The sequence below is a fragment of the Leptodactylus fuscus genome, chromosome 3 (assembly GCF_031893055.1).
Source record: "Leptodactylus fuscus isolate aLepFus1 chromosome 3, aLepFus1.hap2, whole genome shotgun sequence".
NCBI classification, from domain to species: Eukaryota; Metazoa; Chordata; class Amphibia; order Anura; family Leptodactylidae; genus Leptodactylus; species Leptodactylus fuscus.
The window spans coordinates 230,625,038-230,652,220 of NC_134267.1; the positions used below are offsets into that span (position 1 = coordinate 230,625,038).

The 27,183-nt window shown below is 44.5% G+C and overlaps 1 protein-coding gene across 1 annotated transcript in view; it reads right to left on the bottom strand.

Moving 5' to 3' along the window:
- Positions 1-1,058: 1,058 nt before the first annotated feature.
- Positions 1,059-27,183, bottom strand: part of PKHD1 (PKHD1 ciliary IPT domain containing fibrocystin/polyductin) — a 395,316-nt gene continuing 369,191 nt past the window's right edge. The window contains exons 63-64 of the mRNA XM_075266923.1: positions 11,201-11,359; positions 1,059-1,096 (exon numbers count right to left, since the gene is read on the bottom strand). Of these exons, the coding sequence (XP_075123024.1) occupies positions 1,059-1,096; positions 11,201-11,359 (197 nt within the window). The remainder of the gene's footprint in view (positions 1,097-11,200; positions 11,360-27,183) is intronic.

Sequence of the window (27,183 nt, forward strand, 5' to 3'; positions counted from 1 at the left end):
AAGAAAACAGAAATCTATATCCCATCAATATTTGGTGTGACTTTTGCCCTTTAGAGCAGGAGGAGTCCTGGAAGTGAGCAAATCTGTCTGGGATTACTGTATATAGATTGTATATCATTTTAGGTATCATAGAATTAATTTTCAGAATTTTTCTTGCTCATAGAGGACACTAGGGGGAGAAGAACTTTACAGAAAGAGAACAGCTCATGGGTATCAGGAAACAGAGGACCAATGAAAGGGTATATGACCACAGGATCGGTCTATACAGAGTCCACAACCTCAAAGACTGATAGATCTGTGTAAATTCTTCTTTATACACTGTAATTATAGTTCAGCCTCTATATAAAAATGTCCTCCTAGCGAGATAGGACAACAAACTTCAACAAGCAGGCCAACAATGCTCTATGACAGGGATCATCAACCACCGGGACTCCTACAACTCCACTACAATTCCCATCATGCACCCTTAATTAGATGTTCTTGATACTCCTACGTAAGAGACTGGAGCATGATGGGAGTTCATGATGGGAGTTTACAACAACTGGGGGCCCGATGGTTGCTGATCCCCGCTCTATGAGGATACACAATTTGCACTGTATTCTTAACCATGGTGACAAGATGCAATTTGCGTTTGCCCACAACATACATCAGCTCTTCTGAGAGAAATTGTTCATGACTATGCAAATATCTACAGGCTTCATGTTTGTAATTTTCACAATTATTGTACAATTAAAATTCGGTGATGGGCCACCAAGTCTAGCAATTTTACATGAATGAGTAATGTATTTTCCAAAATTGAAGTTGACTTCTGAGATCTTCTAGTCACGTAAAGGTGACCTCATGGTCTTAAAATGTAGAACGTCAGGCCATGGTGACAGCTTCAACCAACGTTTGTCAAAGAAAACAAGACAACTAACCAGTTGTCTTACACCAAGTCACCACATTGTCCATGTTCCATCATGTTCCAGCGGTACATAAGTTAAAAAGTTCCAAGATTCACCAATTGGAAAATCTAAAACCGTTCAATTCAGCATGACTCTTTTGTCTTGTGATATTTGTCATCTTCTTGGTTTCTTTCCAGTTTTTTCCTTTACTTCTATGAAAAAGGACAAAAAAAAATTATTTTGTTTTTTAGCATAGTCAACACATCATAGCGGGTGTCAAGGGTTAGATATTATACCGAACCCTGCGGACGTACTAGTCACCAGTTGGCTAAGTGTCAAATACATTCTGATATCTTAAGGGTTTGAAGATCTGCTCAACCCACAGGGGCCAATGGCCACACAATTCCAAAGGTACATAGTTTTGTTTTATACGATCATGTAGAGATTGGCCACCATGGTTGGACATGTTTGTGTCCACCTAAATGTGCGTTCTTACCCTAAAGCATAAAACACTAGTGGATTGACTGTCAAACTTTTTTCTCACTGTGTTGACCAGGGTTGATCAAGTCCACCAGAATACCAAAATGTTCTCTGGAGGGTCTGTAATAACAATGGCTGAAGACAACCGGATTCACAGGTGACTTTGGAGTCAATCACTTGTCACCAGGGTCTATTCCTTATCAATCATTCACAAATAACCTATTACATCTTATTGATGATCTGTCCTGTGTGTACAAAGACGTCAACAAAGGTTACAATGCAATTATACATGGATGTCTGCTTGTTATATATAGGTGGGGGGTTCTTGTGTAGGTAAAAGGATCTACCAGGGGAATACAGAGCTCTAATCACATTAAAATGTCTTATTGTGACCAGAGTTATTATGAATATAAATTGTCCGAGATGTCCTGTCTACTTTTGGGTTCTTCAAGCTCATCGAAGATTTGTCCATTTGGTTGCTGTCATCTCTTCTGTTCTTTTTAGTCTCTCACGACCAACCTTTTCAATAGGTTTCTCATTACATGTCCAAGAAGTTAATTTCAAGCTAGTCAATAATTCATTAAAGAAGTTGCCCTTGACTTGGTAATGTAACTTGTCTTCTCCATGGCCTACAGTATTATCCAAGTTCTAAGCAAGCCCAGTGTTCTGCACTTTTCTGGGCCTACATACTTATGACTGCAGCCAATGCTCAATTCCCCCAAGCTTCTGCTCTTTGTTTGAGCAAAAAGTTGTTTGTTCCAGGGTTTTTTCTTCTGTATAGGCCTTGTTTGTGTTCTTCAACATGTCGCTTGTCCTCACCTCTGACTGTGTACCACTCATATCCAAGTATCTACCTTGACCTGTGAATCTGACTACAGTTCCTGTCCCTACTGTGGTAATGAGACTTGGTGACTTCTGTCTATCTCCTTAATAACTAATGTTAACAAAGATTACTCCGGGAGATGCCACCTAATATTGTAATATTTACTGTATACTGGACTGTCCATAATCTGAAAATCTGCAGTCTGGATAATCCAAAGCATTTAAAATTCAAAACCTGGATAAGTCATAGAAAAGACAGGTCGTAGCCTGAAAAATTTACACCTGGACAACTGATAGTCTAGACCAGGGGTCCTCAAACTTTTTAAAAGGTGGGCCAGGTCACTGTCCCTCGGATCATTGGAGGCACGGAATGTAGTTTAAAGGGATTCTACCATTAAAATCACATTTTTTCTCGATAACACATAGGAATAGCTTTAAGAAAGCCTCTTCTTCTCCTACCTTTCAATTTCTTCTTTGCCCCGCCGTTTGGTTAAAATTCCGTTTACTGTCGGTATGCAAATGAGTTATCTTGCAGCACTGGGGGGCATCCCCAATGCTGTGAGAGAACTCTCCAGCGCTGCCTCCAACTTCTTCTGGAACGTCGTCTTTATGCGTCTTCTTCTGGTGCAGACAGAGCCGACTGAGCATGGCAACAGGCCACAAGAAAATGGCCGCTTACTTACTGTGCAAGCAGCCATTTTTCTTGTGGCTGCGGGCATGTGCAGTCGGCTCTGAGCGAGGCCCAAGGCATACAAGTTTCACCGCCTGCGCCAGAAGAAGACGCATGAAGATGACGTTCCAGAAGAAGATAGAGGTGGTGCTGGAGAGTTCTCTCGCAGCAATGGGGACGCTCCCAGTGCTGCAAGAGAACTCATTTGCATACCGACAGAAAACGGAATTTTAAATGAACGGTGGCGCGGAGAAGAATAGACTTTCTTAAGGCTATTCTGACGTGTCAACGACAAAAACAGTTTTTATTGGTAGAATCCCTTTAAAGCTGACCCAGCGGAATGCACACACCAAACACAAGTGTGAATGCCCCCTGAGGTGTTATTAATCCTACGGTAAGATATTATAGTGCTTACTTCAGGGGGCACAGATAGGGTCTGGGATCCAGGAAGTCAGCAGGCACTAAACCAAACTAGTGAGGTGGCTTTGCCCACTGTAATTTGGGCTGCCTCAGGTCAGGTCACGTTGCTATGGTGACCTGACTGACGAAGTGACGCGGAGGGGTACAATTGACTATACTGGGCCAGGCCATGTAGCGCGCTTCACTTCACCTATTGCAGGGCACCACTCCTGATGTCTGCGCGATCTGCTCTGCCTCCGGGGTCCGCCTGTGTCCTTCTGTCACATCGCAAGTATGCGCTGTAAGGAGGATACCGGAGGCAGATCACCGGTATCCTCCTTACATCGCATACATGTGATGTGACAGGAGGACACAGGCGGACACCGGAGGCAGAGCAGATCGCGCAGACATCAGGAGCGGTGCCCTGCAATAGGTGAAGTGAAGCACGCTACATGGCCTGGACCGAGCTCCCCAGGAACTTCATTATAAATGCGCGCCTGCCGGTGGTGCCGGCGGGCCGGACAGATGTGCTCGGCGGGCCGCATGTGACCCACGGGCCGTAGTTTGAGGACCCCTGGTCTAGACAATAGATAACCTGGACAACTTATAGTCTATACAGTTCATAGTTTTAGTGTCTTAGTCTGGACATCTCATAGTACTGACATCTCACAGTCTAGAAAATTCATAGCTAAATAACTCATAGTCTGGACAACTTAAAGACCACTACAAAATTCTTAGCCTGGGCAACTCATAGCCTGGAAAATTCACAAGTGGATAACTCATGGCCTCGAAAACTCATGGTGTAGACAACTGGTAGCTATGACAATTCATAGCCTAGACAACTCATGCCCTAGACAACACAAGGCCTAGACAATACATGGCCTACACAACACGTGGTCTAGACAACACATGGCCTAGACAACTCATAGCCTAGAAGAAAACACATGGCCTAGACAACTCATGGCCTAGACAACTCATGGCCTAGACAACTCATGGCCTAGACAACTCATGGCCTAGACAACTCATGGCCTAGACAACACAAGGCCTAGACAATACATGGCCTACACAACACGTGGCCTAGACAACTCATAGCCTAGACAACTCATAGCCTAGACAACTCATGGCCTAGACAACACAAGGCCTAGACAACACAAGGCCTAGACAACACAAGGCCTAGACAACACAAGGCCTAGACAATACATGGCCTACACAACACAAGGCCTACACAACACGTGGCCTAGACAACTCATAGCCTAGACAACTCATATCCTAGACAACACCTGGCCTAGACAACACATAGCCCTGACAACTCATAGCCCCGCCAACTCATAGCCTAGACAACACATGAACTAGACAACTCTTAGCTTCGACAACTCAAAACCTCGGCAACTCATAGCCTCGGCAACTCATAGCCCTGAAAACTCATAGCCTAGACAATTCATAGTCTGCGTATTTCCTATATTTATTCTTATAGTAACATCTAGGGCCCAGTCTCTGATAGCCTACCAGATTACCAGAAGATCCTCTGTTGGGCCCAGGCTCTAACATAATATTGATCCGATGAAGACACTTAATTTTGAAGGGTACTTTGGTCTACATCCTAGTTGTTGTTAGAGACTGGACACCCAGAATGATTTTATCGGTCGGGCCCAAGGAGCCTCAGTCCAACATTGTACATTCTGTTCATCCTTCTTCTATCTAGCGCCAGTCTGAACCTACTACATTATTGTAATTTTTGATTTGGCCACTGACCACAATAGTCTCCGACCGAGTAGAATCCATCTACCAAAAGTGACCAACGCTACAACATGCCAACTCCGTGTTAATTATAACATGGATTGACCCGCGGGAGCTGTCGCTACCACCGTCCCCTGGTATAATGAAAGTTCACTACGCACAGGTGTCAAGGGACAGTCCCAGCCTCCCACTGCGAGTTTATAGACAGAACTAAGTCAGCACACATTATGTGTCAGAGCCAACATCAGACGGAATCAGTTTCTTTGATCACAGACCTCTACAGGAAGCTTAGATCTCAGACAAATTAGATAAAAATGAATTTATAGCAGATCTGTATCCTCGGGCACACACAGCTGAATTCTGTCTTAGGAGTGGCATGGTAAGTATCAAAACATATAAATTGTAGCATTTCCTTTCTTTATGTCGTTCTGATAAATTCTAATTGAAATAAGAAGATGAAACTTTACTTGGATCTCTATTTGCCTGGTAATTAATTCCGAAACATAATGCAAACAACACACGTGCGAGCAATCCGGTAGACCGCCCATCCGAAAAAAAAGGAAAAAAATAGTACCGAAAAGTATGCAGGTTAGTGTATCATGTGAAGGAATGGATGAGCTTGGAAAGTGACAACCAAAGTGTGACAAAGACAGGTGTCAGTTTCCTTCCTCATTCCTTTTGGGCAATGTATATGAAGGGCAGAACTCCCTACAGCAGGGGTCGGGAACCTTCGACTCTCCAGTGAAACTACAACTCCCAACAGGCTCCATTCACTTCCATGGGAGTTCCAAGAGCAGCAGAGCAAGCATGCATGCTGGGAGTTGTAGTTTTGCAACAGCTGGAGAGCTGTACGTTCCCTACCCCTGCCCTAGAGGGTCAAAAACACAATAAACGTCCATTGGCAGAGACGTTTTTGACCTTATTTGACCCAATTACTAAGTGATGTCCCAATGGTGAGTTATGACTTTTCATCTGATCAACTGCCCAAAGGCCATTTATTAAAGACATATGTAAGACAGTCCCACAGGCCCGATGTCTTGGGGTTACCCTGAACTCCGATCTATCCTTCAAGTCACACGTTCAAACCCTCAACACCTCCTGCCGCCTCCAGCTCAAGAACATCCATCGAATCCGCTCCTTCCTCACCCCTGAAACTACCAAGATGCTCGTCCATGCCCTCATAATCTCCCGCTTAGACTACTGCAACACCCTTCTCCATGGACTCTCAGCTAACACCCCGATCTTCATTGGCTGCTCCCCTCTGCCAGTCCCTCCACTGGCTACCTATAGCCCAGCGAATTGAGTTCAAGCTACTAACGCTAACATACAAAGCCATCCAGAACCTGGCCCCTCCATATATCTCTGACCTCATCTCCCGCTACCTGCCCACACGTAACCTCAGATCCTCCAAAAACCTCCTACTCCGCTCTGCTCTCATCCACTCCTCACACAACCGTCTCCAAGATTTCTCCTGTGCATCTCCCATACTCTGGAACTCCTTACCAAGACACATAACACTGACCCCCACAATCACAGGCTTCAAGAAGGCCCTGAAGACTCCCCTATTCAGGAAGGCCTACAACCTCCAATAACACTATCACCATCAGAACTGTCTCCCCCCTCTCCTTCTGTCTCGACCCCCTTCCCCCATAGATTGTAAGCCCTCGTGGGCAGGGCCATCTACCCCACCGTGCCAGTCGGTCACTGTTAGTATTATATCTACCTGTATATTTTGTGTATTGTATGTAACCCCCAAATGTAAAGCCCCATGGAATTAATATAATAATGTACAGCACCATGGAATTAATATAATAATGTACAGCACCATGGAATTAATATAATAATGTACAGCACCATGGAATTAATGGTGCTATATAAACAATAATAATAATAATAATAATAATTATTATTATTATTATTATTATTATTATGATAATAATGATAATAATGATAATAATTATTATAATAATAATAATAATAATAATAATAAGACTGGCCATATACATTGGATGAAAGTTGTCGCCAATGGGCATTAGAGCCATCTTTGGGGATCCTCCTGTTAAAAATTTTCCATGAAGATCTGTTCTCCACAGTCAATGACCTATTGATGTCCTAATAGGACACATCGCCATACTGCAGCTTAGTCAAATTCATTTTAATGTGATGGAGATGTGGCCATGTGACCATAGGACGTGATTTAACTTCCTGAGAAGAAGAAAGCAGCCATGTTTACAAATCCTGAACAATCCCTTTAAGCCTATGAAACCAAGAACCATTTTTACAGAGTGGCTCTCCATTTTCTGCTTTAGTCCATAGTGGGGGTTCCTGGACCCACTTTTATGATGTTCAGATGCATATGGACAGGGGTTGCCTTCATAATACAATCCTTATAAAGCTGACCACAGCTTGGATAGTTGACAACCAAACACTTACGGTAAGTTAAGACTTAGTTTTTTGGTCCGGAACCTGAGGCGGAGGCACTGCCTCGGCATCCAGTCACTCTCTCCTCTCTGGATTAGGCCGAATGAATGGGCCTGGTCTGGAGGAGGGAGTGTCTTCAGGCCGAATCGCGAGGCAACTCGGCCTGAAGAATGAGCACCTCGCTTCTTTTTTCCGGGAGGCGGAAGAAACGGCTCCCGGAAAAAACTCCTGAGCAGCTCCAATTGATTTCAATGGGAGCCGTCTTTTTGGTCAGGATTTTGAGGCAGATACGGCCTCAAACTCCTAACCAAAATTTACCGTGTGAACTTATCCTGACTCAACCTGAAGTTATTCTTCCCCATTCCCCTGCCAAACGTGTGTATTTTTGTTGGGAAAACTGTAAAAAGCAACGGCCATCCATTGAAAACAATGAATCTGGTGTGTTGAAATTCAACAAGCCCAACTCATCTTTTCCATTACATTTGCCATCAGGGGAGAGTCAAGACACCTTTAGGATGAGGCCCCACATTGTGGAAATGCAACTTTTTTTTTGTTGTTGCAGATTTTGCTGTGCTTTTTTTGTCCAAAGTCAATTTAGCTACAAAACAAATGGGAAATATATCGGACGTTCTTACACCTCTACGTTCTGCTCAATCCACTCCTGGCTTTGGCTCAAAAAAACTGCAGCAAAATCTTCAACAACTAAAACGCTACATTTACGCAATGGTGGGGCCTCACCCTTAGGTGGACATTTGATCCTACCAAAATCAGTAGATTTGACCAATTTTCATCTGACGCTAGGTAAACACCTGCTTGGGGTTTCCATTCTTCAGGCCCAAAAAATGGAAAAGCCATGTGCTTAAGAAGCATAGTGGCAGGGGCGGATCCAGAGCCGGGCACCCGGGCGTGGCCCGGACCTAACAAAATGGTCCCGGTCGGCATGTCCCGATTTCAACTCATCGGAAGCCGATGAGCTGAATATATAGCCATTTAAAGCAGGAGCTGTCACAGCTCAGCTCCTGCTTTAACGCTGCGTTCCGACATTTGTAGCCGCGATGTGATGATGTCACATCGCGCCTACAACTATGTGTATGAGTCAGACTACGGAGAGAGTGGCGGGGGAGCGTTGGAAGGTGAGTGTAAGTGTTTTTTTTATGTGTCAAACATTAAGGTGGAATATAATTTAGGGGGCCTATGAAACTGGGGGCAGATGAAGAGAGGAGAACGGTATGACACGGGAGCAGATGAAGGGGGGGACAACGGCATGACACTGGGTCAGATGAAGGGGGGAGAACAGCATGACACTGGGGCAGAGTCAGTGGGACATGAAACAGGGGGGACATGAAACTGGGGACAGAGATGGAGATGGAGGGGGGGACATGAAACTAGGGGCCGATGAAGGGTGTATATGAAACTGGGAGAGAGATGGAGGGGGGGGATATAATTCACAGGTGACTGTAGGAGGATTATACTGTGTGGGAGCAAATGAAAATGAATGAGAATAACATAAAAGTGGTTGAGCCAAATTTGCCTCTCGCCGCACGTTTTACCCTCTTTCTAATCTTCCACCCCCAGACCTCCCGGTAAGTAGGGCCCCGCCAAAGTCAATTGCCCAGCGCCCCGCAAAGCCTGGATCCGCCACTGCATAGTGGGGTCCACTGGGTTTCCACCCAAAAAATATGGACAGTTCTTTTCATTTTTCAAGTGAAATGGGGGACGGAATCCTCGAACGGATAGCCCATAGCCTAATGTGTATGGCCACCGTAAGTTGGACTACATTAGCGTCTAGATAACGTTTCAACCTATGCCAACCCTATATTTTGTGGATTCTCCCACTCTTATGACACCATGTTCACAATTGAGTCTATTGGGAAATAATACAAATTTGCAAAAAAGATTCTCTAATTGAAAATATAATGTATATTACCTGTTCCTATCCTACCTCATTACGTTGAACAATTTCATATTTCTAAATCCAAAGTTTTACATAAATTTGGAAATTCTGATTAATTTTAAGCAGTTAAGGATTATAAATTTTGTGAATAAATAAGGCTTACTTAATGCCCCCCCGGCCTATAATTTAGAAGATCGAGGCATTATTAGACAAAGTCTATCAAATTCTATAATGAAAAAGTAACCAAGTGAATCATCCAAGGGTTTATTTCAAATTATGTTTTGTAAAGGATTAAAAAATACATATTAATATAAGGCCGTCTATTGATCAACTAAATTAGTTTTTGACTTGATGAAAAAAAAAAATTTTGTAATGAAAAGAGTTGATGTCACAATAAGTGGAAGTAAAAGTCAAAAAGGAAGTCTCAAGATCCTATAGTGTATTCAAAAAATCTCAAATTTGGTACAAAAAGGGCTCAAAAATAACAATTCATCAAATTTTTTAAATTTCTTTGCTCGTTTTTTAAATGTTTTTCTCAGTGTTCTATGTGCTAGCCTAATAGGAATTTTTATAGAGGTGCACTTAAAGGGAATGTGTCGCCTGGAAATGGTCTATTGTTTAAGTCATATTTTTATCTTAAACATATAAATTTTTTAAATTTGGTGATGTTTTTGTTAATTTTACGTGTTATCATCTATACGCCAAAATTAGTTTGTGACTACTTTTCTCCAGGAGATGGACTATGGGCTACAGATGCAAAACTCTGGAGCAGACCCTATTTAATTCTATGGGAGAGTTTTCTGGGCATGCTCGGTGACCTCTGTAGAGGTCATTGTATATAGAGGGGGATAGATAAGCTGTGAAGTCCCCTATGGTGAACAGTGGTTTCTGTGTCTTATCTACATGTATATGATTGCTGTGATCATCAGTGTGCTGTAAGTGAGGTAACTGCTGCAATGAAATCTCCTACAGAAAACAGAAAGTCTCATCATGTTATAGAGCTTGGTGGTCAGAATCAGAATTGTAAGATTTTGAGGATTTTTTTTAAATATAGATAATACCGTGGGATATATTTTTTTAAAAACCTTACCAAAAATTCTTTTAAAAGAATTTTATCATTAAAATGCTATTTTTTGGGGTACCATGTCGGAATAGCCTTAAGAAAGGCTATTCTTTTCCTACCTTTGGATGTCTTCTCCGCGCCCGGTTTTCGTCGGTAAGCAAATGAATTGTCTCACAGCATTGGGGGCGGTCCTCAGTGCTCAAACAGCACTGGGGGTGTCCCCAATGCTGCGAGAGAACTCTCCAGCGCTGCCTTCATCTTCTTTAGGAACGGCCTCTCTTTGCGTCTTATTCCGTCGTTGGCTTCAAACTTCTGGGCCTCGGGCCAAGCCAACTGCGCATGCCCGCCGGCCACAAGAAAATGGCCACTTATACAGTATTGTAAGTGGCCATTTTCTTGTGGCTGGCAGGCATGTACAGTCAGCTCCCGGAAGCCTAGAAGTTTGAAGCTAGCGCCCGAAGAAGACACGAGAAGAGCCCATTCCAGAAGAAGATGGATGCGGCTTTGGAGAGTTCTCTGAAAGCATTGGGGACACCCCCAGTGCTGTTTGAGTGCTGGGGCCCACCTCCAGTGCTGCGAGAGAACTCATTTACATACCGACAAAAACCGGAATTCCTACAGAACGGCGGCGCGGCGAAGACATCTAAAGGTAGGAGAAGAATAGCCTTTCTTTAGGCTATTCCGACGTGGTACCCAGAAAAAAATTGCATTTTAATGATAGGATCCCTTTAAAATATGTTTTATAAAAAAATTGATTAATAAGATAGGTTGTTTTCTGGCAACACACACATAGGAAAAAATGGTCAGAATAATAGAGATTTCAGACTTACTTTCAACCTTCTTCCTTTTGAAGAAAAAACAAACAAAAAGGAGTAAAGCAATAGCAGAACCCGCAGAGCTGAGGACGACCAACAGGAAGATATTTTCTTTATCGTGACCCATTGCAGTGGAAACTTGGAAGTCCTTGGATTGTACAGATAATGCCACTCCTGCATGGAAAAGAGAGATGGTTGAGGCCAGGTAAGTCGGTGTACTCCTATGGACTCCCCCCAAAACATATACACTCAGTTCACTAGAGCGTGCATGCGTTGTCAGGGGAGTAGGGGATATACTGTCGCGGGCACTCTGGATAAGGCTTGACATGCTTGACCCATTATCCAAGATGCCCACAAACACATAGAACCCCACTTAAATGGGGCGTTGGTAAACTTTTTTTTTTATAATGTAGGCTTAAAGGGATTTCCAAGATTTTTTTTTAATTTATGGTTTGTCCTTAGGATAGGCCATAATAATCTGATCAGTTTGGGGCATGGGAAGAATATGCAAATCTGTCTTCCATGATGTCATTAGGAAGTCAGGTGCCTCAGTGTTGCAAACCAATAGAGGGCGCTCACTGGAATGTGCAAGCCTGTCTTCCCTGATGTAATTAGAAAGACAGAATCTCAGTGAGATAGCCCAATAAAGGCTGCTCCCTTTAACATCATGCTCAACCTTCCAAGAGGCCTTTGTTTTGCAATGATGCTGGGATTATTACCAGGTATAGTCTCTCAACCGAGGACGGCCGTTTCGATGTTATTGCATCTCGTCAGCCCAGTGTAGAGAAGACTAACCTGGTAGAGGTGAATGGGAAGAATATGCAAATCTGTCTTCCATGATGTAATTAGACACTTGGCCCCTGCACGCATCAGAACTATGTCCCAGTATTATACAGTGCCAAGAGCAGGACACAGAGCCAACTGCTTCTGACTCCATATAATGTATAGTACACTTGGGACTTGCCCACTGAACAGGCCATAAATAAAATAAAAAAAACCAGGCCATAGAAAAAAAATTCCCAGATAATTTGTTTAAGCCCTTTTTCACACGACAGCAAAAACACCTGAGTGACCGCTGGTCTTGTAACGACCATCGCACCTCCATTTTGAGAACACAATGGGCATCTTTTTCAATAGAAGTCCAACAATTTTCTTTCTAAATTTGTGGCAAAATTTATGGTGTGCGGCATTTACAACATATTTATGAACGAAACGCACCAGGAGGAACAGAAACATATGCACAAAAATGGACGCGGTATAGAAGTGTCTAATTTTACACAATTATGAAACAGGAAAGAACAATTCTTGTGCAAAGTAGACTAAGTGTAAACTTACGAGAACAAAGGGGGAGTACACCAGGCGTGCTTATAGTGTAGATGAGTTTGCAATGGATGTTGGAAATAAAAATGTACAGAGAAATGGACCAGTCGGTCCCTCACCTTCGGGTGTTGTGAATGAGTCGCAACACCAATGGAAGCATAGAGGTTGAGGTGGCTGAAAAATCCACAGACTGGTCATCGAGGACCAGACGGTAATGGAAGGAAGGAGGCCAGTGGCTGGAGTTGGACGTCTGCACTCTCTGGTCCACAGATTGGAGTTTGGACATGGTGAATAAAATATAGGATCTTTATTGGACAAAAACGTACTGCACAACGCGTTTCGAGCTCCACAAGCTCTTCATCAGGTGCACAGTCCAGGTGAGGTCAGATGTGTGTAGGTGTAAACGTAAGAATTTATGACAATTTAATTTGTGCGCTATAAATTCCCTTCGTGTCCAACATACTTGTCTCCTCAGTAAGTGAGATTGATGATTTTTGCCAAAAATTGTAGGGTTTTTATGATTGCGCCAAATATTTGTTCCTTACAGCCTGGGAGTTAATGTTTTTGTCTATATGTTTTGGACCAAATACTTTTCCCGTGGTGAAGCTCAAAACTTTAATTTGGATTGTATTGGAGACAGAACTTTGGCGCTTCTAGAAACGCTCCATATTTATGAAGGTCCTATGACAGAGTCATAAATATGTCTAAGACTATGAAAAGAATATGCAAATCTGTCTCCCATGATGTTAATATTTAGACAGTGCCTCAGTCATGCTGCCCATTAGGGGGAGCGCCCTTTAACATCATGCACAACCTTCCCAGAGGCCTTTGCTGCAATGATGTGGGATTTTTACCAAGTCAGTCTCTCAGCCGAGGACAGCTGTTTCGATCTGATTGGCTCTCTTCAGCCCAGCGTAGAGAAGACTGACTTGGCAGAGGTGAGAGGCTTCTAGATCAGGTTAAGGGGATATTGTCACTCCTTAGGGAGAGACCACCATATAGGTGTGTGGAGTCTTATTAAGCCATTTGCGTCCCACTGTGAGAGATCATGGGAAGAATATGCAAATCTGTCTCCCATGATGTTAATAGGGAGACAGTGCCTCAGTCATGCTGCCCACTAGGGTGAACTCCCTTTAGCATCATGCCCGACCTTCCCAGAGGCCTTTGCTGCAATGATGTGGGATTTTAGCAAGTCAGTCTCTCAGCCAAGCTGTTTTGATCTGATTGGATATGTTCAGCCCAGCACAGAGAAGACTGACTTGGCAGAGGTGAGAGGCTTCTAGGCCAGGTTAAAGGGATATTGTCACTCACTCATGCCTCCCAGCCCTGTACCTGCCCACACTCTCCTAAGCCACAACAAGCCCTGCATTCTCCCAGCATCTCTAACACTAGCCTAGGGAAGCGGGGGCGTGCATGGTGCTCTGAAGGCATGTGAATGAGAGAGGAGAGGAGCAAGAAGAACGGGGAGCATCAGCAGCAGCAGATCTGTGCAGGTAAGCGGACACCAGTGGGGGACTAAGTAGCCGGGGGGATTTTTTTTTAATCACTACACAGCGTGGAGTCCAAAAACTGAAGCCTTCAATTTTTGGACTCCACGCTGTGTAGTGAATAGGATCGTTTTTAAAATCCAATCTTCGATCATTAAAAAAAATCCCATTGACTTGCATTAGGATCAGAATTGGGATCGGGATCAGGTTCGGATGGAAAATGATCGGAAATCGGATTTTAGAAACGATCCTGAAATCTCAAGATTGGCTCAACCCTAGCCACAATGTGTCCATTTTGATTGAGGGACCATTTATCATGGCCATCAAAAAGACCTGAGAAGCTCTATCCCTTCTGTTTGTCCCTTTTGACAAAAACAAACTGATTTTTAAGGATTGATGTCCAGTTTACGTCCATTAAAAACATTTCGTTGGTCTGGGTCAAAAAAAGACAGACCAATGGAATTCAGTAGTCCTTACAATGGACAGTTAAAAATGGATACCCAAGGGATGACAATCAGTCACCACAAATGGAAAAATTGAACGGATACTAAGTGGATTCAAAATGGCCGTCAAAAATGGTACATTTTTGTACCATGGTATCACATTGACGTAAGAGCAGTGAGCTGCGTATTATAATAATATCTATGGATATCGCTAAGGATTGTCAATGCCCCACGGTATAATTAGAAGCTGAACGTACGTCAAAATCGACACAGCAAAAAGTTTTCCCGGACAAATTAAACATTTTCTGGTGCAAACTTTTTCTTTTCAAGAAACAACATGGAGCATGTTTATACTGCATTGTCTTTGAGCATGAAATATTGTATCGTTGGATCTGAATCTCGACCTCGGGATACATACAAATAAAGCAGATATATTTTCTGATCTACCAAAGGAATAAAGAGGGGAGCCTCAAGCACAAGCTGCTGCTGGATTACAAATATTGAAATGACTTAGAACCATCAACAACTGTCTCCCAAGACAAAAATATGTGTAATTACCCAACATTGTGAAGCCGGGAAAAAAAGCAAAAACAGCAAAAAGAAAAAAAAAAAGGATTTTCTGTTTCTCAGAGGAAGATTGTTTTCAGGGACCTTCACAGGAAACAAAAACATGAGGAGGTTTGTGGAATGTAAATCGGTCATATTGTATCGTTATTCAGAATTAAGTGCTATCATGGCCGGACTATAGACAGCAAGTACAAGGCACCATTAAGTGCACCACCTTGGGGACGTGACGGGCTTTCACCACTTTTCACCTCTTACCCTACCTGCCCCAATTGGTTTTACTGACCTAGCTATTAGAATTATAACCCATCAGGGCACTGGTAATTTGGTTTCCGTTTTCGGCCTCAAGCCGCACAATTTTCCTTATAATTTTAGAGTGAGAACTATGCAGCCTAATAAAGGATTGGGGCAAGGTAAGTATATTAAAGGGGTTTCCCCTTTCTAGTGCTATTAATAGGTAAATAAGTGAAATCAAATACCTTTATCAGTGTTTTGAGTGAGTTCCTGGCATCTTCTGCATTTGTTTACATGGGCATCCTTCTGTTCTATGTTTTCCTACAATTACTATATGTAATTATATATGAATATTATATATTACTATTTGAAGCCTTGGGCTTCACTCAGAGATGACTTAAACCGCGTCCCTCTCTCACTCCCTCCCACTCCCTTTCTCACTCCCTCCCTCTCCCTTTCTCACTCAGACCGCCTCCCTGTCTCCCTAACTAACCTGCCCACTATTAGCCCTTCCTAACCTACTCAACCCCCCAATTCATCATACTTACTTGTCCTGGCCTTCTGGGCATGGGACGTCACTTCTTCTGGGCTTATGCCTGCACGATAGAGCCAGAGTGCCGGCGAATGCATATGCTGGCCCAGGAGAATTGATGTTCATGTCCAGTAACCGGAGTTAGGGGGGGGGGGGGGGAGTAGGTGATGTTTCATTTCCCCCCTTCCGGAATGTCACTGGAAAATCTGAAAAGGTACCTGGTACCATTCATTCATAGCACCATTCTTTTTATAGTGGCTGTGTCTGGTACTACAACTCATTCACATTGAGTGAATAGGACTGAGATGAAATCAAGCACATTTGCTACTAAATGTATAGAGACAAAATTACCTCTGCCACAAAAGGAGACATTGTATTATATTATACTACATGGAGGGTATATTAGAGTCCTGGGGTCCAAGCAATATAGATCTCATAGGAGTGTACAGAAATTATCATCTTTACCAATGTAGCAAAATTTAACTTGACACTCAATGGGGGAGCTCTATCAATCGCTCTATGCCAACTTTCTGGCTTAGATGACTGATATTATGGTACAAATTTGGCGCAAGGTCCTTTCTTGTGCCAAATATGAGCCACAACCCCTGTTCTACGCCTTGCTTGCCACATTGTGCGAATGTGAGTGGAGAAGGGTGGTCGGAGAGGGACGACTCGGCCTGACACATTTATTATGTCATGAGTTATAATAGAATGTTAGGCCACTTTTGTAGATCTCCATTAAGGCGCCTCTTCATAAATTAGTCATCCCCTACGTACAAGTCACCAGTCTTAATAAATCTGACCCAATGAGTCAAATCAACACTTACAGTAAACTTTGCCAGATTCAATGGCTTTTTCTGGTAAGTATTGTAATGTATTGCACGTGAAGGGGAATTGCCAAGCCCAGGTTGGTGGCTACATGGCTGCTCCGCTGTGGCCAACACCGCACTCCTCTGTGGCCAACCCACTGCTGGACCATCCAGACAACGATCCAGACAACGATCCAGACAATGATCCAGACAACGATCCAGACAACGATCCAGACAACGATCCAGACAACGATCCAGACAACGATCCCAACATGTCACCTGAAGAGAACCCGCTCCTACTCACATGCGCCTCTACGCGGCATCAATTTTGGGAAACCATCATCTGTGCGGTGGCTCCACTCCTCAAACTGCTCAACATGCTTGCCAACCTCTTGCCCTCTGTGCCTACAAGACATCTTCCTACCAAGCCGATCCCAACATTCACCGAGAATGTTGTGCCACTACTGCCCTGGTTTACCTAAGATTTTTTTCCTGGTATTTTCCCTGGTTCTCTGCTGTGTAACTAAAAGCGGAGACCCTGACGGCTATGGCGCCCGCTCAGCTTCCGAGCCGACACCATGTTTTAAGGCCTGGACACCTTGAACAAGCCTGGACACCCAACATTAAGTGCCATTCAAGGTCTGGAAAATATATCATCTTACATGGACCCTTCCAATGTTGTGGGACATTTCTCCAGTACTTTTAAGGGTGCTCCATTTGTACCCTAAGTTTTCACTCTCTAAAACGAAGGGTGCCACTCATTTCATCAGACCGCGGGCACGTTAGGAAACAATTTAGCGAATGAAATCTTATTTCCCCCATTAGTTCAGCGTTGATAGAGCATCATAGAGATGAGGTGATGATAGGCTCCCTTGATTTCATTATTTCATAACCCCCACCCCCCCATCTTTTCATACTGTATATAACATCACAAGATTTGGCGTCGGTTCACGTTGATACATCTTATGATCGCATTCTGTTTTCGTCTCCTCATAATACATGTTAAATAGGGAATTTCATGACTATTTTCCATGCTCGGGGAACACATCCACCTTTTTATTTTGAATGGCAGGGAATGGAAACGCGCAATATGCCCAGTAGTGTTTTCGGAGCCTCCCCGAGGATTCGGCGTAATTGTCAGTTCCAGCGATTTCACACCCCCTTGAGTTATTGAATGAAGGCCTTTTGCGAGGTACATTGTTTAGAAAGACTCATGAGGAGCTAAACAATACACCGAAAATCCTAAACATAACGTATGTTCCTCCTGACATGTGTTCTCTATTTAGACGGGGGAATAAATGTAATTATCGGCCGCATCTGGAGGCTCGTGCCTTTTTTTACAAGGTGTATTAATAAAATATGTGTGTAACAGATATCTTATAAATCATGAATAATGAATGCCTTTTATTAGCGCTGACATAGTCTATATGGAGAATTTACCCATATATGGCCCTCTCCACCTGTATGTCCCCTGTAATCATGGCCGCCACTGCAGGGGATGGGGATGTAAGGAGTTAAAGGAGGGAAATTTATGTTGGATCAGGATGGTGCTACAACAGTGCAAGTGAATGGGATTGAGCTGTAGTCCTACTCACAATTGTGGTCTGCGGGGCTCCATAAGAGGAAAGAAAACTGTCTCTCTAGCGCCATCCATAGGGGACTACCCTATAAGTCAATGTCCAACCCATAATAGAGCCTTGAAACCAGATCTATGGGTGAGATGCTATTGAAGTTGAACGGTTAGGCTCGTGGTGGCTGTCGTAGGCTCCACCAAAAGTCAAGTTCTCCTTGGGGACTGGCGCATTGGACCTGATGCTGACTGGGGTGCCCTTAATGGCAAGGTAAGTTTAAGGACTCAAGAGTAGAGATGAGCAAAATGGTTTGCAACAAACCGGATTTGACCCAAATATTCCAAATTGTTCGTTTTTAACAAAACCAAACAATTTGGGATTCATCTCGGACAATGTAAAATGACTGCACTGCAATAAATTATGTGACGTCATGATGTTCCCTGAGCTCATGGCACTATTTAGGCCCAATCACAGGCCTCACCAATGACCCCAGATGCAGGATGAGACAGAAAAGTGCCGGTCATCGCGAGGAAGCAGAAACAGAAGCCAGATGCTGTGAGGAGGCCCAAAAGAGGTAACAGGAGGTGAGCATTCATTTTTCTTTGGTCACCTACCCTGGGCCTCCTGCTACTATACTAGTATAATAATTTCCCATTCAGTTCTATCTGAAGCCAGGATGAAACAAATCTTCAGGTTCGCCCATCTCAAACAACTAAGAAATCTGGAAAAAACAAAACAGGTGAACAGTTGATGCAACGATCTCCCCAAAAATGGAAGCACAGTTATGGTCACCACTAAGTTGGAGTAGAGGCTGAAGGATGGTTGTCCCTGGGTGCAGTTTGGTTCTTTTTCTCTCCAGCTTCCAAAATGAATACTTGCATTTGCCCAGTTGCAGGGCACAGGTTTCAAAAAGTTGCCAAATCAAGCCTAAAGCTCATACACTTGGTCATAGCTAGAGTTGAGCGAACCGGTTTGTAACAAGCTGGGTTCATTATGAATTATTCCAAAAATCATTAGGAATTGTTCCAAAAAATCTCAGGTTTGGCCAAATTTGAGATTTTTAGGGTTTGCCACCCACAGGACCCCAAGTATTATGAGCAGAAGCCCAGTTACTCTCCATTACTTCTCCTATGCATTGTCCAGTACTCCATCACTGTCCTATTCCAGGTTCCTGGGTGACATTACATGCCCTGGGGAATGTGGGGGTTAAGAAGGGTGTGCTGACATCATGATGCCTTGACACAAGCATAACAATGGAAGAACAGTTCTGTCTACAAATGAGGCCATTTGGTTTGGCTGCTATCCCTAGCCATGGGCCAAGATTCTTTAATGGGTCTGACATTGACTTGAGTTTCTACCGAAAGGCACTACAAAAAGATAAGGAAAATCTAATTTGCATAAATTTTCCAAGGGAGTATTGCCTGTAAGATTTCCTAAACAACTGGATCTCCACAAAAAGAACCAATTCTTTCCAAGATAGAAGTTCACCGGAGCAAGAGTAGCACCATGTTTGGTTCTCCTCTTTAGTTTTAAGAGGACTCTTGTCTTTTACCTTCAACTCAACCATCCAAAAGTTTTGTGGATGTAAGAAAAACCCAGAAAATGTGGCCCGGGTGGGAGTCGAGCTCATGTCAATGTCTGTAAGATATTACCATTGATATCTCAAGACACTGTGCCCATACCATCTACACTTATGGCATAACTAGAAGTATTGGTTGTGCTTGAGGCCCTTCTACCCCATGAGAGTCTACCAGCACTATAAATGACACATGACAATTGGGCAACCATGGTACAGATTTTGCATCTGGGCCCCTCAAGCTTCAAGTGACACCTCTGATGGACAATATGCAATACAGGTTCCAAATTATCCAGATATTGACCCAAAGGAATCAATATCCACCTGAAACACAAAGCCCAGAAGACTAAGAAGCTGTCACATATCTACACCCACACAGCAATAAAGGAGAAAGGAGATTTATTAGCGTGGGTGGACGAGGAACATGAAATTTTGACCCTGAAGAAGGTCTCGCGAATTATCAAATTGCCTTGATATATGTATCTCACTCATGCTGTAGATGTGTCCAATGGAAGATGGGGCAGTTGACTGATGACCCCTGTGGGAGCCATAATAGTGGACGCATAGGTTAATGTTTTTGTAAGAAAGAGCAACGCCATGGAGATGTTTTTGGATGTTTTTAGATCCTGTTGGAATGATATGGTACATATCATTCACAATATATTATAGATCTATGTGTGGCTGTTTATGGATATGTATTATTGGGTCCCGCCCCTGCTTAGGCCACACTTAGACTACATAAAGAAGCTTCTTCTCCAGTCTTTCCACACCCTTACTAAGTGTACAAGCTCCACCTCGTAGACTCGTTCAGACAGAGTGACACCCATTTTACTTATGTGCACTAAAATAGATATCCACGGACTGGTCTGTGGATTTAGACATCCTACAATCAACAAAATGGAGGAACTCAGTTGGAGTACTAGGTACAGTTATGACCACATATATGTGGTTGTGTCTGGGAAACCAATAACGGAATCATGGCACTCCAAATGATTGGAGAGTTTTTGGGGAGCCAGACTGCCATTGATAAGATATCAATGACCAATCCTAAGAATTGGGCCTTCATATTAAAGTTTAAGACAATCCCTTTAATAAGTGTTAATTCTATATAGAACACTAGAGGGGTTATGTGGCTGCTAAGACTGATGATCTACACCCATAGGATAGTCCATCAATAATAGATCGACAAGGGACTCCCACAGATCATTAGTATATACAGTGGTCACTATAGTTTGTACAATACCAGTATGGTACCCGGTGTCGGACCCCTGTAGATCTAATATTGATAATCTTTCCTAAGGATATCCTATAGTTGGTGTAACCCAATGGCGCCAATACTGGTGAAATGAAGTATTGCACAGAACTCAGATGTTTTGGGGCATCCATAGGAAAAAAGCTGGGTATTCTTGCAGTCACTCTCCACAACAATGTAAATTTTTGGAGGGAGGAGGTGGAGACCTAGACCTCCGGTTGCAAAGACAAGGCCCCTTAGGGACATATCACACCCTTTTGTGGTGACATGACTGGCACATAACATGCCCAGATCATAAATGAAATGACAGAGAGCATTTCGTCAGACCTGGGAGATCTCTCCTAGAACTTCAGGAGGCCAGATGTTTTTGGAAAGTCAACAAATTTGCCTTCTACCGATTCATGAGACTGACATGACCCTAACTTAAAGTATGGTGGCTCACACTCGGTAAAGAGGATATCCACTTTTTACAATGCCTTTTTGTTAGACAGGTCCCCAAAAATACTCTACTTATAGGTTGTTCTGGTACCAGGACATACTGCAATCAGGGATCTGGTGTGAAATTCTCCTGTAGTGCCCCTATAGGTGAAATGAAGAATTACACGGTGCTCCCTGAACAATAGGTAGCTCATGTAAAGGAGAGGAACTCTTTGTAGCTACCCCAATTGACGTAGGAATTACATTGGCTCAAAATAATAAAGTGTATGAAAGTGACTTTCCAAAGATGTTTAATCCCTACAACTGTCTTTGGATGTTTTGCAATAAGCATGCAAGATTTTCATTGGGAGGATTTCTTGAAGAAACCTGGGGCACATACATAGGTGTACAAATTTTGTTAAAAATTTCATTGCTATCAAAACTCATGGTGGGCTGCAATTCATGACACAACCCCTGGGCGGCCACACAAATATGGGATAAACATCTTGTGGAAGAATGTTCTTTTGAAAAGCTGGTAATGTCATGTCACACATATGTGGACATGTCCAGCCAAGAAGGATGCATCTGTATGTGTAATGGATGACACATCTTTCACAAAGGCCCCATTTGCAGGGGGCAAGAGGTGGGCAGATTTTGGCGCGGAATCCACCTCATAATCCCATACCTCCCAACTGTCCCGATTTCCGCAGGACATTCACGATTTCGATGACGTGTCCCGCGGTCCCGGTTGGAGGGAGGTATGTCCCAATTTCAACTCAGATCTGCGTCTGGAGGACGCAGATCTGAGTTGAATACATACGTGACTAAAGCAAGGAGCTGTCACAACTCAGCTCCTTGCTTTCCCGCTGCACTCCGGCTAGTGGCTGTGTAGGCGCGATGTGATGATGTCATATCTCACCTACAACTGTGTTAGCGAGACTGCGGAGAGAGTGGCGGGGGAGCGAGGAAAAGGTGAGTTTAAGTGGTTTTTGTGTGTAGACATTGAGGTGGAACATGAAACTGGGGGCAGATGAAGGAGAGGACGGCATGACACTGGGGGCAAAGATGGGGGGAAATGATTCTGGGGGCAGAGATGTAGGGACATGAATCTGGGGCAGAGATGGGGGGCATTAATCTGGGGGCAGAGATGGGGGGACATGAAACTGGGGCAGAGATAGGGGAACATTAAACTGGGGGCAGAGATGGAGGGACATGAATCTGGGGGAAGAGAGGGGGGACATGAATCTGGGGGCAGAGATGGAGGGGATATGAATCTGGGGGCAGAGATGGGGGGACATGATTCTGGGGGCAGAGATGGGGGGACATGATTCTGGGGGCAGAGATGGGGGGACATGAATCTGGGGGCAGATATGGGGGACATGAAACTGGGGCAGAGATGGAGGGGGACATGAATCTGGGGGCAGAGATGGGGGGACATGAAACTGGGGCAGAGATAGGGGAACATTAAACTGGGGGCAGAGATGGAGGGACATGAATCTGGGGGAAGAGAGGGGGGACATGAATCTGGGGGCAGAGATGGAGGGGATATGAATCTGGGGGCAGAGATGGGGGGACATGATTCTGGGGGCAGAGATGGGGGGACATGATTCTGGGGGAAGAGATGGGGGGACATGAATCTGGGGGCAGATATGGGGGACATGAAACTGGGGCAGAGATGGAGGGGGACATGAATCTGGGGGCAGAGATGGGGGGACATGAAACTGGGGCAGAGATGGGGGAACATTAAACTGGGGGCAGAGATGGGGATATGAATCTGGGGACAGAGATGGAGGGGGGACATGAATCTGGGGGCAGAGATGGGGGGCATTAATCTGGGGGCAGAGATGGGGGGACATGAATCTGTGGGCAGAGATGGGGGGACATGAATCTGGGGGCAGAGATGGAGGGGACATGAATCTGTGGGCAGAGATGGGGGGACATGAATCTGGGGGCAGAGATGGAGGGGGGACATGAAAATTGGGGCAGATGAAGGGTGTATATGAAACTGCGGGAGAGATAGAGGGTGGACATATAATTTACGGGTGACTGTAGGAGGATTATACTGTGTGGGGGAACATTTTATCCCTCTTTCAGTTCTTCGAAAGTTGGGAGGTATGCATAATCCGCTCCCTCACAATGGTGGTCTATGTAGACTGCTGGCGTCTACGAGCTGCCCTTTCTTCAGGCAGATTCCGCGGCTGAATCAGCCACGGTGTCCACCTCACGACAGCACCCACCGGACTAGGCCCATTCATTTGGGCCTAATCCGGAGCAGAAAGTCGCGATGGGATGCCAGTGCACTGCACCAGAATATGACACACGGAATCCCCATGTGAACTAGGCCTAATAGGAAGCAGTCTGATCCTGTGGTCCACACAACAACCCCATCATATATTGGCCAGACAGAGATGGAAGTCCTTTTGGCCTCCGTCAGGCGGGCAAAGGCCTATAGATCCGAATAACGTCTGTGACGAAAGCAAACGCAACGTGAAAGGCATCTCCATTTCTTCTCTCTTCTTCGCCTCGTAGTACTTACCTGACGTCCACCATGACTGTCTTGTAGCCTTTTGGTACGTGGAGGACTGAAGAGGCTCTGGGCTTTGTAAAATGCTGATAATATTTACAGCGGCCATAAAACCGTGTCTGGCAGTTTAAAAGCGCTGCAGACACCTTCCTATTGTGGCTTCTGTTCAGGACCCCTAAATCTTAATTTTCACACCCCTCCGGGGCAAAGAAGCCCGGGCTAGGTAACTGTTTTATCATCAGGAAAAAGGATGTTAATAAAGAGGAAAACTGTGGAATTTACGAGCATTGTTTATAGCATGTTACACTTTTACAAGAAAACTCCCCGGCACACTCTGGACCCGGCACTCTATAATTTGGTAAGGAAGCCGTAAAATTGAACTTGTTGAAATAAACCAGTTTTCAAAGTAACACGAACATAATTGGAAAATTAGACTCATGTGCTGGGCTTCAGATGGCGGCTGCCTCTATTCCTTAAGTGCAGGGGACTAGTCGCTAGAAGATGTACAATATCGCAGGAGACAGAATTAGTTATACAACAATATCAAAGCCAAGGAGCCGCGGCTGTTTGCGAGGAGACAAGCAGAAAATAACAGCGGCCATAACAGGCTTATATGTGTTATTGTAACTTCCGAAAACTCAATTTATAGGATGTCTGTGGGCATTTGCACGCATTTTAGCCTTGCGTACACATGTCTATATGGTACATGGACGGCGGAGGGACTACTGTAGTAAAGCTAGGGCGAGAATTCAGCTGCAAGAGTTGGAGGAAGTGACTTGTACGTGGAGAGGAGCCAACCGATTCCGAAGAAATTTTTCAACTGTTTCGAGCTTGACCGAACCCAAAACTTTGGAGTTCCCCGATATTCTATATATAGTATATATGTAGGTGTGGAAACACAATACTCACCTCTTCTGGAGGTTCTCATGGTATTCGGCACTCCCATGGAGTCCTCTTTCAGTCTGGAGTTAAAGCGCCATGACGTCCATGTGACTGTTGACGCTCAATCACAGACCTCAGTGGTTCTCTGGGGTGAGTGACATCACCCAGAAGGCTGGAGAAGTGCCGCAAAGAGGCACAAGAAAGGCGAGGGAAGGGTAGTACCAGTGGCGTAACTACCGCCATAGCAGCGGAGGCAGCTGCCACAGGGCCCGGGACATTAGGGGCCCGGTGACAGCTGCTACCGCTGCTATCATTATTCTCGGGGGTCTTTTTGGACCCCCGAGTATAATGATTGGCGGACCGGGAGAGGTAAGAAACATAAAAAAAACACTGTTACTTACCTCTCCACGATCCGTGCAGACTTCAGCCTAGTTGTCTGACGTCTCATGACCCCGGCCTGCGTCCCGGGTCATGTGACGTCCGACGTCATTGAACAAGGACAGCAGTGCAGAAGGCAGCGGAGAAGACAGCGTAGGAGCCGGGGGACAGGTAAGTAACAGTGTTTTTTTTTGTTTTTATTCCCCCGGGTCTCCGATTATTATACTCTGAGGTCTGAAAAGACCCCAGAGTATAATAATTGTTTATGGGTGTCCACAGTGGGACATAGTGCTGTGTGCAGGGGCCACTAAGGGACATAAGACTGTGTGCAGGGGCCACTATGGGGGATAATACTGTGTGCAGGGGCCACTATGGGACATAATACTGTGTGCAGGGGCCACTATGGGGGATAATACTGTGTGCAGGGGTCACTAAGGGACATAAGACTGTGTGCAGGGGCCACTATGGGGGATAATACTGTGTGCAGGGGCCACTATGGGGGATAATACTGTGTGCAGGGGCCACTATGGGACATAATACTGTGTGCAGGGGCCACTATGGGACATAATAGTGTGTGCAGGGGCCACTATGGGACATAATACTGTGTGCAGGGGCCACTATGGGACATAATACTGTGTGCAGGGGCCACTATGGGCATAATACTGTGTGGAGGGGCCACTATGGGACATAATACTGTGTGCAGGGGCCACTATGGGGGATAATACTGTGTTAAGGGGCCACTATGGGACATAATACTGTGTGCAGGGGCCACTATGGGGGATAATACTGTGTGCAGGGGCCACTATGGGGCATAATACTGTGTGGAGGGGCCACTATGGGACATAATACTGTGTGCAGGGGCCACTATGGGGGATAATACTGTGTTAAGGGGCCACTATGGGGCATAATAGAACGCGCAGAAATGCGTAGGAGGGGGTCGGTCGACGTCTTCGGCATCGGTGTCAGTCGAGGGGGGGCCCATGTCAAAAGTTCGTCACGGGGCCCCGCCATTCCTAGTTACGCCACTGGGTAGTACAACTGTTTTTTGGGTTTCCGCACCTCTGCTTATTCTACTCTAGGTCTAAAGAGACTCCAGAGTTTAGAAATAGCACTTTCGATTCAGGCCAAACAATTTCAACCCAAATTTGTGGACCAAACCATCTGAGCCCAAAACAAAAGAAATCTTCAGAGGTTCGCCCATCTCTATTTGAGGCATGTGACTTTGATTTAGTTGTCACTATCAAATTTACTTTGTTTTCTATGGGTAGAGACTTATAAGTATGGAGGTAGAGGGACTGGTGGGACATATGTCCAAAGCTGGGAGCCAGGGAGACTCCAACAATGTCTGATCGCTAGGTGCCCCAGTCCTGGTTACTAGAATGGGGGTCCCGGGGCCCAATACACCTCCGTCTACTACTTCAGTGGTCGGGTATTTTATCTGCTGCACCAGTCAATGTCTATGAGCCTGGAAGAAACTGCTTGGCACTGTACTCATCTGTTTCCATCAGGACTGGAGACAACTTAAAGGGTATGTCCATTACTTGTAAACATTATCACATTACTAAACAGAATCTATAACATTAATTTAAAATGGTCTTGTTTCTAAACATCACACCATCGTGCAGATACAGCTGTGATACCAACCTACACTACAAAGCTATCATCATGGTTACAGACTACAAACACAAAATGTGGTAGTCTGATGCGGCAGTCACGTGTTACTCCCTTCCATCTGCTCCTTTTTCTTGCTGAACCCCAAGCAGCAGAAGAAGAGACAGAGAGAAAGAAGTATAATGGCAGAACGGACTAGACAGACAGTAATCATAGAGACATATGGGTCTGCATGGAAGCTGTGTACAAAGACTGAGGTGTGCAACCAGATCTGTGTGTACAAGTAGGGATACAATGGAGTAACAGACAGGGTATGGTTTTGATATCTATCTATCTATCTATCTATCTATCTATCTATCTATCTATCTATCTATCTATCTACAGTATCTATCTATCTA